We start from the raw sequence: 11,974 nt of genomic DNA on the forward strand, positions 1-11,974 counted from the left end.
TGCCCAAGACATGGGTAACTTACACATTTGTGAAGGCGCCATTAATGCTGAAAGGTACATACAGCTTTTGGAGCAACATATGTTGCCATCCAAGCAACGTTACCATGGACGCCCCTGCTTATTTCAGCAAGACAATGCCAAGCCACGTGTTACATCAACGTGGCTTCATAGTAAAAGAGTGCGGGTACTAGACTGGCCTGCCTGTAGTCCAGACCTGTCTCCCATTGAAAATGTGTGAAGCCTAAAATAGCACAAGGGAGACCCCCGGACTGTTGAACAACTTAAGCTGTACATCAAGCAAGAATGGGAAAGAATTCCACTTCAAAAATGTGTCTCCTCAGTTCCCAAACCTTTACTGGGTGTTGTTAAAAGGAAAGGCCATGTAACACAGTGGTGAACATGCCCTTTCCCAACTACTTTGGCACGTGTTGCAGCCATGAAATTCTAAGTTAATTATTATTTGCAAAAAAACCCATAAAGTTTATGAGTTTGAACATGAAATATGTTGTCTTTGTAGTGCATTCAACTGAATATGGCTTGAAAAGGATTTGCAAATCATTGTATTCCGTTTATATTTACATCTAACACCATTTCCCAACTCATGGAAACGGGGTGTGTATATTATTGGTACATGGTGTATACACCCATGTATACTATATACATGTATACTATTGGTACATAGTGTATACACCCATGTATACTATATAAATGTATACTATTGGTACATAGTGTATACACCCATGAATACTAACTATATAAATGTATATTGTTGCGTAGACCAGCATTCCTCCAATGGGGAATTCAAATTGCTAGTCTCTCCCAGATTCTTATTATGGCAATAAGCTGATGTTTATATTCAATCAACAGGCAGTAGTTGGTATTTTGTGGTTTATTTTCCAAGCTTAGAGGACAAACGTGAGACCAATCCAGTACACAAGCGTTCCCTCGCCCGGTCTAGCTCGGTCTCCCCCCAAAACCCCCGGAAGTCCCGTGATCTTCCCTCTGTCCCTCGCCCCCACTCCCTTTGTTTAGACTACTCCGAGTTATCTCTACTCGGACACATTCCAATCTAGAAGGCCGACACCTTACTTTGAGACTCAAAAGAAGGAAGAATACTAGCTATTCTTTATATGACTATAGGAGTTTAGAAAGAAGTAACACTTAAATATGGATATGATTCTGATCTGCTTCCCACAATACTATTGGTACGTAGTGTATACACCCATGAATACTAACTATATAGATGTATACATATTGTATAAATGCATGTTTTAACTGCAGAGGAAACAGCAAGTTGGAGAGAGGCAGCTTCATTTTGAGCGACAACCTGGACGCCCAGCAAGTCGTCTTGGAGAAGTTTGCATTTTCCAACGCTTTGTACTTGTCAGGTGAGAAGCAACGTGGCCACTTCATTAGGTACGTCTGCACCGCAGGTGTATTTGTAAGGTGAGAAGCAACGTGGCCGCTTCATTAGGTACATCTGCACCGCATGTGTATTTGTAAGGTGAGAAGCAACGTGGCCACTTCATTAGGTACGTCTGCACCGCAGGTGTGCTTGTAAGGTGAGAAGCAACGTGGCCACTTCATTAGGTACGTCTGCACCGCAGGTGTACTTGTCAGGTGAGAAGCAACGTGGCCACTTCATTAGGTACGTCTGCACTGAAGGTGTACTTGTCAGGTGAGAAGCAACATGGCCACTTCATTAGTTACGTCTGCACTGCAGGTGTGCTCACCTGGCCCCCCTTACATCACACCCACCCTCCATTGCCCTTCAAAATGTGGAATTTTTTTTACAGCAGAGCACTCCTGTCATACATAGACGATCTTTGACTAGCATTTACATTTTTTACTGTAGCAGTAGGTCTTTAAAAACAACAGAGCGCTACTGTTGTGTAGAGGATCTTTGACTCATGCTTTTGTATTACTGTCGTTCCTAAATAAACAGCAGAGCATCCCTGTCGTAAACAGGATCTTTGACTTGTGTTTTTGAAGTCTGGCATTAGAAACAGCAAAGCACTACTGTTGGAGGATCTTTGACTAGTGTTTTTGTGCTAGCTCTCTAAAAACATTAGAGAACTCCTGTCAGACAGAGGATCTTTGACTTGTGTTTTTGAAGTCTGGCATTAGAAACAGCAAAGCACTACTGTTGGAGGATCTTTGACTAGTGTTTTTGTGCTAGCTCTCTAAAAACATTAGAGAACTTCTGTCAGACAGAGGATCTTTGACTTGTGTTTTTGAAGTCTGGCATTAGAAACAGGAAAGCACTACTGTTGGAGGATCTTTGACTAGTGTTTTTGTGCTACCTCTCTAAAAACATTAGAGAACTCCTGTCAGACAGAGGATCTTTGACTTGTGTTTTTGAAGTCTGGCATTAGAAACAGCAAAGCACTACTGTTGGAGGATCTTTGACTAGTGTTTTTGTGCTAGCTCTCTAAAAACATTAGAGAACTTCTGTCAGACAGAGGATCTTTGACTTGTGTTTTTGAAGTCTGGCATTAGAAACAGGAAAGCACTACTGTTGGAGGATCTTTGACTAGTGTTTTTGTGCTACCTCTCTAAAAACATTAGAGAACTCCTGTCAGACAGAGAATCTTTGACTTGTGTTTTTGTACTAGCTCTCTAAAAACAGAGAACTACTGTCAGAGGATCTTTGACAAGTGTTTTGTATTAGTTCCCTAAAACAGCAGATCTCTCCTGTCAGAGGATCTTTGACTAGTGAATTTGCAGTATGTTCTCAAAACAGCAGAGTGACACTGTTATATACAGGATCTTTGACTAGTGTTTTTGAAGTCTGGCATTAGAAACCGCAAATCACTACTGTTTGAGGATCTTTGACTAGTGTTTTTGTACTAGCTCTCTGAAAACATTAGGGAACTCCTGTCAGACAGAGGATCTTTGACAAGTGTTTTTGTATTAGTCCCCTAAAAACAGCAGATCTCTCCTGTCAGGATCTTTGACTAGTGTCTTTGTACTAGCTCTCTAAAAACATTAGGGAACTCCTGTCAGACAGAGGATCTTTGACTTGTGTTTTTGTATTAGTCCCCTAAAACAGCAGATCTCTCCTGTCAGGATCTTTGACTAGTGTTTTTGTACTAGCTCTCTGAAAACATTAGGGAACTCCTGTCAGACAGAGGATCTTTGACAAGTGTTTTTGTATTAGTCCCCTAAAAACAGCAGATCTCTCCTGTCAGGATCTTTGACTAGTGTCTTTGTACTAGCTCTCTAAAAACATTAGGGAACTCCTGTCAGACAGAGGATCTTTGACTTGTGTTTTTGTATTAGTCCCCTAAAACAGCAGATCTCTCCTGTCAGAGGATCTTTGACTCGTGTTTTTGTACCAGCTCTCTAAAAACAGAGGACTCCTGTCAGACAGAGGATCTTTGACAAGTGTTATTGTATTAGTTCCCTAAAACAGCAGATCTCTCCTGTCAGAGGATCTTTGACTAGTGTTTTTCTACTAGCTCTCTACAAAAATTTGGAAACTCCTGTCAGACAGAGGATCTTTGACTCGTGTTTTTGTACTAGCTCTCTAAAAACATTAGGGAACTCCTGTCAGACAGAGGATCTTTGACTCGTGTTTTTGTATTAGCTCTCTAAAAACATTAGGGATCTCCTGTCAGACAGAGGATCTTTGACTTGTGTTTTTGTATTAGTCCCCTAAAACAGCAGATCTCTCCTGTCAGAGGATCTTTGACTCGTGTTTTTGTACTCGCTCTCTAAAAACATTAGAGAACTCCTGTCAGACAGAGGATCTTTGACTTGTGTTTATGTATTAGTTCCCTAAAACAGCAGATCTCTCCTTTCATAGGATCTTTGACTAGTGTTTTTCTCCTAGCTCTCTACAAAAATTTGGAAACTCCTGTCAGACAGAGGATCTTTGACTTGTGTTTTTGTACTAGCTCTCTAAAAACATTAGGGAACTCCTGTCAGACAGAGGATCTTTGACTTGTGTTTTTGTATTAGTTCCCTAAAACAGCAGATCTCTCCTGTCAGAGGATCTTTGACTAGTGTATTTCCAGTATGTCTTCTAAAACAGCAGCACACTTTTGTCAGATAGAGGATATTTGACTTGTGTTTTTTGTATTTGTTCGTTAAAAACAGCAAAGCCTTCCTGTCAGAGGATCTTTGACTACTGTATTTGTAGTGTGCCCTTAAAACCAGCAGAGCGCTCCTGTTACACAGAAGATCTTTGACAAGCCTTTTTTGCCGTAGGTTCTTAAGAAACAGACGAGTGCTCCTGTCATATAGAAGATCTTTGACAAGCGTTTTTTTAAAATGTAATAGTGTTTGTTGAGTGTTGCCATGCATGTTATTGCAACTGTTGTGTGGTGTCCTCTGACACTTTGTCCACTTTGTGTCCTACAGTGAAGCTGGCCATATGGGAGGTGTCACTAGATAACTTTGTAGAGTCAATTCAATCTATTCCTGAGGTACACATTCTCCAGCACGTACTGGAACACCACGTGTCAAGTCATAATTGCATTTCCCTCCTCCTCCTCCTCAGATGCTGAAGTCAGGCCAGAGTATAAAGTTGTCCTCCGCAGAAGTCATGCAGAAGATAGGCGAGCTGTTCACCCTGAGGTACACACACTTAGCACTAAGTCCGTCCTCTAATCCACTTACAGGTGATTGGCTATTGATTGAATCATTGACAGCTAATTGGCTACTTGTTGTAGCGCGAGGACGGAGAAAGAATTTACAAAGTATCTCCCTTTCAACTCTCAGGAAGTAAGGATAACACGTCTAGCTTTACAAAGTAAAAATCACGGAGGAACTTTATGTCGTTTACACATGACACATATTACATTTTCTTTCTTTTTCCACCCAAATCTGCATTTGGTAAACGTATAGCATGTTCTATATGTTATGACTCTTACCATAATATGTTACGTTAAAGGCCTACTGAAAGCCACTACTAGCGACCACGCAGTCTGATAGTTTATACATCAATGATGAAATCTTAACATTGCAACGCATGCCAATACGGCCGGGTTAACTTATAAAGTGACATTTTAAATTTCCCGGAGAACTTCCGGTTGAAAACGCCTTTGGAGGATGACGTATGCGCGTGACGTAGCCAGTTTAACAGAGGTATGGCTCCCCCATTGAAGCCAATACAAAATAGCTCTGTTTTCATTTCATAATTCCACAGTATTCTGGACATCTGTGTTGGTGAATCTGTTCATTGCATTATGGAGAAAGAAGCTGAGCAAGCAAAGAAGAAAGTTGTCGGTGCGAAGCGGAGTATTTTGCGAGGGAAGTCAGCAACACAACACAGTCGGTGTTTCATTGTTTACATTCCCGAAAGATGCAGTCAAGATCGAAGAACTCGGACAACAGAGACTCTTACCAGGAGGACTTTGACTTTGATACACAGACGCAGACGCGATACCGTGAGTACGCTTCCAAACATTTGATCGCTTGCTATAACTAGCTCGAGCTAGTAGCTAGGAGCTAGGAGCTAGCATAACAAACACCTAGGTGTTTGTTATGGGGGATTCATTTGTGGCATATTAAATATAAGCCTGGTTGTGTAACCCAGGCTTAACCCGCGCGCTTCCAAACATTTGATCGCTTGCCCGTACGTGCGTGTCACGTACGTAACTTTGGTTAAATATATAAGCTTTATGAACCTTGGGTTAGGTGAACGGTCCTTTGGGCTGAGTGAGTGTGTGTGTTGTGCAGGTGTTTGAATTGTATTGGCTGGTTATATATACGGGATCCCGTCCATATAACCCGCTCGAGCTATAACTAGCTCGAGCTAGTAGCTAGGAGCTAGCATAACAAACACCTAGGTGTTTTTATGCGGGATTAATTTGTGGCATATTAAATATAAGCCTGGTTGTGTTGTGGCTAATAGAGTATATATATGTCTTGTGTTTATTTACTGTTGTAGTCATTCCCAGCTGAATATCAGGTCACCCCCGGCTCTCACAGCATCTTCCCTATCTGAATCGCTTCCACTCCCCACTAGTCCTTCACTTGCACTTTCCTCATCCACAAATCTTTCATCCTCGCTCAAATTAATGGGGAAATCGTCGCTTTCTCGGTCCGAATCTCTCTCACTTCATGCGGCCATCATTGTAAACAATAGGGAACTTTGCGTATATGTTCAACTGACTACGTCACGCTACTTCCGGTATAGGCAAAGCTTTTTTTATCAGATACCAAAAGTTGCGATCTTTATCGTCGTCGTTCTCTACTAAATCCTTTCAGCAAAAATATGGCAAATAAAAAAAAATCATTTCAGTAGGCCTTTAAAGGCCTACTGAAATGACATTTTTGTATTTAAACGGGGATAGCAGATCTATTCTAAGTGTCATACTTGATCATTTCGCGATATTGCCATATTTTTGCTGAAAGGATTTAGTAGAGAAAATCGACGATAAAGTTCGCAACTTTTGCTCGCTGATAAAAAAAAGCCTTGCCTGTAGCGGAAGTAGCGTGACGTCACAGGAGCTAGTATTCCTCACAATTCCCCGTTGTTTACAATGGAGCGAGAGAGATTCGGACCGAGAAAGTGATGATTACCCCATTAATTTGAGCGAGGATGAAAGATTCGTAGATGAGGAACGTTACAGTGAAGGACTTGAGAGACAGTGATGGACGTATCTTTTTTCGCTCTGACCGTAACTTAGGTACAAGCTGGCTCATTGGATTCCACACTCTCTCCTTTTTCTATTGTGGATCACAGATTTGTATTTTAAACCACCTGGGATACTATATCCTCTTGAAAATGAGAGTCGAGAACGCGAAATGGACATTCAGTGCCTTTTATCTCCACGACAATACATCGGCGAAATGCTTTAGCTACGAGCTAACGTGATAGCATCGTGCTTTAACTGCATATAGAAACAAAAAAAATAAACCCCTGACTGGAAGTATAGATAGAAAATCAACAATACTATTAAACCGTGGACATGTAAATACACGGTTAATGCTTTCCAGGCTGGCGAAGGTTAACAATGCTGTGCTAACGAAGCCATTGAAGCTAACTTAGCAACCGGACTGCACAGAGCTATGCTAAAAACATTAGCTCTCCACCTACGCCAGCCAGCCCTCATCTGCTCATCAACACCCGTGCTCACCTGCGTTCCAGCGATCGGCAGAAGGACGAAGGACTTCACCCGATGCGTTTGGCGGCCCGGAGACGTAGGAAGTCAAGGTGAAGTCGCCGGCTAGCGCGGCTAGCGCTCCAACAAAGTCCTCCTGGTTGTGTTGCTGTAGTCCGCTGCTAATACACCGATCCCACCTACAACTGTCTTCTTTGCAGCCTTCATTGTTCATTAAAAAAATTGCAAAAGATGTCCAGAATACTGCGGAATTATGAAATGAAAACAGAGCTTTTTGTATAGGATTCTACGGGGTACCATAACTTCCGTTACTCGGACTTCGTCACGCGCATACGTCATCATACCGCGATGTTTCAGCCGGATATTTCCCGGGAATTTTAAAATGTCACTTTATAAGTTAACCCGGCCGTATTGGCATGTGTTACAATGTTAAGATTTCATCATTGATATATAAACTATCAGACTGTGTGGTCGCTAGTAGTGGCTTTCAGTAGGCCTTTAACATACCAGGCACGTTCTCAGTTGGTTATTTATGCCTCATATAACGTACACTTATTCAGCCTGTTGTTCACTATTCTTTATTTACTTGAAATTGCCTTTCAAATGTCTATTCTTGCTGTTGGCTTCTATCAAATACATTTCCCCCAAAAATGCGACTTATACTCCAGTGCGACTTATATATGTTTTTTTCCTTCTTTATTATGCATTTTCGACCGGTGCGACTTATACTCCGGAAAATACAGTACACTGCGTCACCTACAACACTGTCCTGTCACAGACACTGTATAAACCTGAGATCCGACCTCCTCCTCACGCCCGACTTCTACTGGGACCGGGAGCACCTGGAGAAACTCTACGACAAGACCTGCCAGTTCCTCAGCATCAACCGCAGGGTCAACGTACTGCAAGCGCGCCGCACACACCCGACCACAACAACAACAATGACAGCCGCCGTAAAGTTGTGCTCTTGTGACTCTGCAGGTCGTGAACGAGAAGCTGGAGAACTGCGATCAGCTGACGGACCTGATGAGAAGCCACTTGAGCAACAAGCACAGCCTGAGGCTGGAGTGGATGATCGTCATCCTCATCACCATTGAAGTGAGCACTCCTCATCACATGAGAACATCATAGGAGAACAGTATATGTACATGTGTCCCCATCTTACAACACCAATGAAGTTGGCACGTTGTGTAAATGGTAAATAAAAAGACAATACAACAAATTATTTTCAACTTATATTCGATTGAATAGACTGCAAAGACAAGATATTTCATGTCCTCACTGAGAATCTTCATTTTTTTTTTGCAAATAATCATGAACTTAGAATTTAATGGTCACAGGGGCATTTTTACCACTGTGTTACATGGCCTTTCCTTTTAACAACACTCAGTAAAGGTTTCAATTCACGAGAGAATCAAACGGTGCCATATTTCGTAGAAAATGCCACAACGTAAAGCAAGGCTCTTCCAAAATGGGCTAGCTTGACGCTAACTTACATTGGTTTCACTGTAGACCGGCTACTATTAGCATTAGCGATTTCAACCCCCTGCAAATTTAGTAATGAAAACTACAACCAAGATGAATGTCTGTATAATAAGTACAGTACTTACAATACAAACACTTTGTAGGGCGCAACACAGGCCTGGCCCTAACCAATCTGGCGCCCTAGGCAAGATTTTAGGTGGCGCCCCCCCCCCCCACATCGGCAGTGAAGTGTATATACTCACAAGAAACCGAATAGCTTTGTCTTTGACCTTTTTTTTTTACTTAAAGAAAGCAAATTAACATATTATATGAGAATGTTATGTTATGATTATCTTTAACCGAATCACAGCAGTGCTCAAATAAAAAAAACAGCATTCCCTCTCATGTGATATTGCTTAATTAACATTAGTGATGTGCACTTTAACAACTAGGCTTACAACTATACCTAATATATAAAGGGGTGGAAAAGTGACTATTACCTGCAGGGCAAACATTAGCTAACCAGAAGGCAATAACAATGTCAACAAAAAACACCTGCTTAAAAGATCTAATACAAATGTCCCTGAGGAATGTAAGGTGGGAGTACTGTACTTACCTAACGTTACATTATTATTTTCCATAACAATTTAGCCCCCTCCACAATATTAACCCGATGTTAAAACAGAACTAGCTATTTATTGATTAGCAATTGCCGAATCATGTAACATTAGCTTAATGCTAAAAAGCCAGGTTACTATCACATTCTGTAACAGACAAATAATTTCATGTAGGCTAACGTTACCTACCTGCTACCTCTGTCTTTTTCTCGTTTCTCCTCTTCTTTTCTCTTTTTTCTTCCTGACAGTTTTGGCCGTTTAACATCTTGTGTTGATTTTTTTGATGTGGTAACGTCCAAAAAGAGTCATGATACGGGAAGGGAGGGGGCGCACCGTGCGGGGGGAGGGGGGGGCGTAATGTTGTGACAAATAATATTTCTATTAAATAGGCTTTACTTTGCATTTTAATTAACGTGGGATTATTTTTTGTATTTAGAAATAATAGTACCAACTTTTTTTTTTCTTTTTTTTTTTTTCTCCAACATTTGTGGCACTGGCGTGGCGCCCCCTGATGGACGGCGCCCTTAGCATTTGCCTATACGGCCTATGCCACGGGCCGGCCCTGGCGCAACATAACACATTCAGTATTCCTTGGAAAAAGCTACTTCCAAGTTCGCCAACATACCATAGATTGCCTATAAAGTGCTGCCATGTGACGTCTAGAAGTGCAATGGCATCGCAAATAAGACTCGGAATGTAGTAAGGAAACACGATATAACAACTGGACATCACAGTTATAATATTCAAATCATTTTTAAAAATGTTACATTCAAAATAACACTTTATTTTTAACAATGTATATTTACTAACACACACAAAAGTACCCAAAAATTGGTACTCATCCCTAACGACTACCTTTTAAATGTATAAATATATTGTGTGTGTGTGTATGTATATGTGTATATATATTTATGTATGATTTAATATTATATTTATATACAGTACAGGCCAAAAGTTTGGACACACAATTCAATGCGTTTTCTTGATTTTCATGATTATTTTAATTTTAGATTGTTACATCTTAACAAAAAAAAGGTGAAATAACCGAAAGCATGTTTTATATTCGAGTTTCTTCAAAATAGCCACCCTTTGCTCTGATTACTGCTTTGCACACTCTTGGCATTCTCTCCATGAGCTTCAAGAGGTAGTCACTTTACAGGTGTGCTTGAAGCTCATGGAGAGAATGCCAAGAGTGTGCAAAGGGTGGCTATTTTGAAGAAACGAGAATATAAAACGGGTTTTAAGTTATTTCACCTTTTTTTTTTGTTAAGTACATAACTCCACATGTGTTCATTCATAGTTTTGATGTGACAATCTACAATGTAAATAGTCATGAAAATAAAGAAAACGTACTGTATATTATGTCTATTTAATATACATATATATTTGAATATGCACTACCGTTCAAAAGTTTGGGGTCACATTGAAATGTCCTTATTTTTGAAGGAAAAGCACTGTACTTTTCAATGAAGATAACTTTAAACTAGTTTTAACTTTAAAGAAGTACACTCTATACATTGCTAATGTGGTAAATGACTATTCTAGCTGCGAATGTCTGGTTTTTGGTGCAATATCTACATAGGTGTGTAGAGGCCCATTTCCAGCAACTATCACTCCAGTGTTCTAATGGTACAATGTGTTTGCTCATTGGCTCAGAAGGCTAATTGATGATTAGAAAACCCTTGTGCAATCATGTTCACACATCTGAAAACACTTTAGCTCGTTACAGAAGCTACAAAACTGACCTTCCTTTGAGCAGATTGAGTTTCTGGAGCATCACATTTGTGGGGTCAATTAAACGCTCAAAATGGCCAGAAAAAGAGAACTTTCATCTGAAACTCGACAGTCTATTCTTGTTGTTAGAAATGAAGGCTATTCCACAAAATTCTTTGGGTGACCCCAAACTTTTGAACGGTAGTGTATGTCATGAAAATGTAGTAATGATTATGGGTGCAAAAGAAAAAGCTGACTGTACCGCTGAAATTGTTGCTATTGTTTTTTTTGCAGGTTTTGTTCGAACTGGTCAAAATGATCTGAACCCTCCAAAGACGTCGTCCACAGTGTCGTGCTGCATTCAGGGACCAGCAGTTGTGAGGTAGACCGGCTCACGAGCAGACTTTCCAAAAACAATTCTTGTCGTCTCTGGACTTTTTTTGATCGCCGATCAGCCAGTCGTAAAACTTTTTTTTTTACATTTTAATGGACAACAATCCTACAGTACCACATGAAACAACACAACCGCTGATGACTGCACTTTTTTATGTCTTCTGTTAAGGCCACAACATTTGACATCAGCATTTTTTGGGGGGGAAAAATATGTCAAAAAATGTAGCCGATCCGAACAGAAAGTGCTAACAAAAATGTAAAAGTTGTTTTAAGCTATTTTGAGTCATAGATTGTGCTGCGTGTAATATTAATAATCAATAATCATGCTCATATTGTTGCTGCATGTTTACAATGTGCAATGTCGTGGGCAGCAGGCCCATACGAATAAGAAGAAATGGTCAATAAATGGAATGAAAGTGTTGTATTGCGAACATGTCACATATTGTGAAACCTATCAAATGATTGTTTGTACCCACAAACATTTCAACAAAAGTATGTGAAGCGCTTCATTTTAAATAGGCAATCCAAAATAGTATTAAAGGCCTACTGAAATGTGATTTTCTTATTTAAACGGGGATAGCAGGTCCATTCTATGTGTCATACTTGATCATTTCGCGATATTGCCATATTTTTGCTGAAAGGATTTAGTAGAGAACATCGACGATAAAGTTCGCAACTTTTGGTCGCTGATAAAAAAAAATGCCTTGCCTGTAC

The 11,974-nt window shown here is 40.4% G+C and overlaps 1 protein-coding gene across 1 annotated transcript in view; it reads left to right on the forward strand.

Moving 5' to 3' along the window:
- rmnd1 (required for meiotic nuclear division 1 homolog) overlaps nt 1-11,684 on the forward strand; it is a 24,256-nt gene extending 12,572 nt beyond the window's left edge. Inside the window, exons 6-11 of the mRNA XM_062040766.1 lie at nt 1,282-1,388; nt 4,366-4,430; nt 4,505-4,581; nt 7,852-7,972; nt 8,055-8,171; nt 11,162-11,684. Coding sequence (XP_061896750.1) covers nt 1,282-1,388; nt 4,366-4,430; nt 4,505-4,581; nt 7,852-7,972; nt 8,055-8,171; nt 11,162-11,191 — 517 coding nt within the window. The 3' untranslated portion in view covers nt 11,192-11,684. The remainder of the gene's footprint in view (nt 1-1,281; nt 1,389-4,365; nt 4,431-4,504; nt 4,582-7,851; nt 7,973-8,054; nt 8,172-11,161) is intronic.
- Nucleotides 11,685-11,974: the final 290 nt, after the last annotated feature.

The sequence above is a fragment of the Entelurus aequoreus genome, linkage group LG03, assembly GCF_033978785.1.
Source record: "Entelurus aequoreus isolate RoL-2023_Sb linkage group LG03, RoL_Eaeq_v1.1, whole genome shotgun sequence".
Taxonomy (NCBI): Eukaryota; Metazoa; Chordata; class Actinopteri; order Syngnathiformes; family Syngnathidae; genus Entelurus; species Entelurus aequoreus.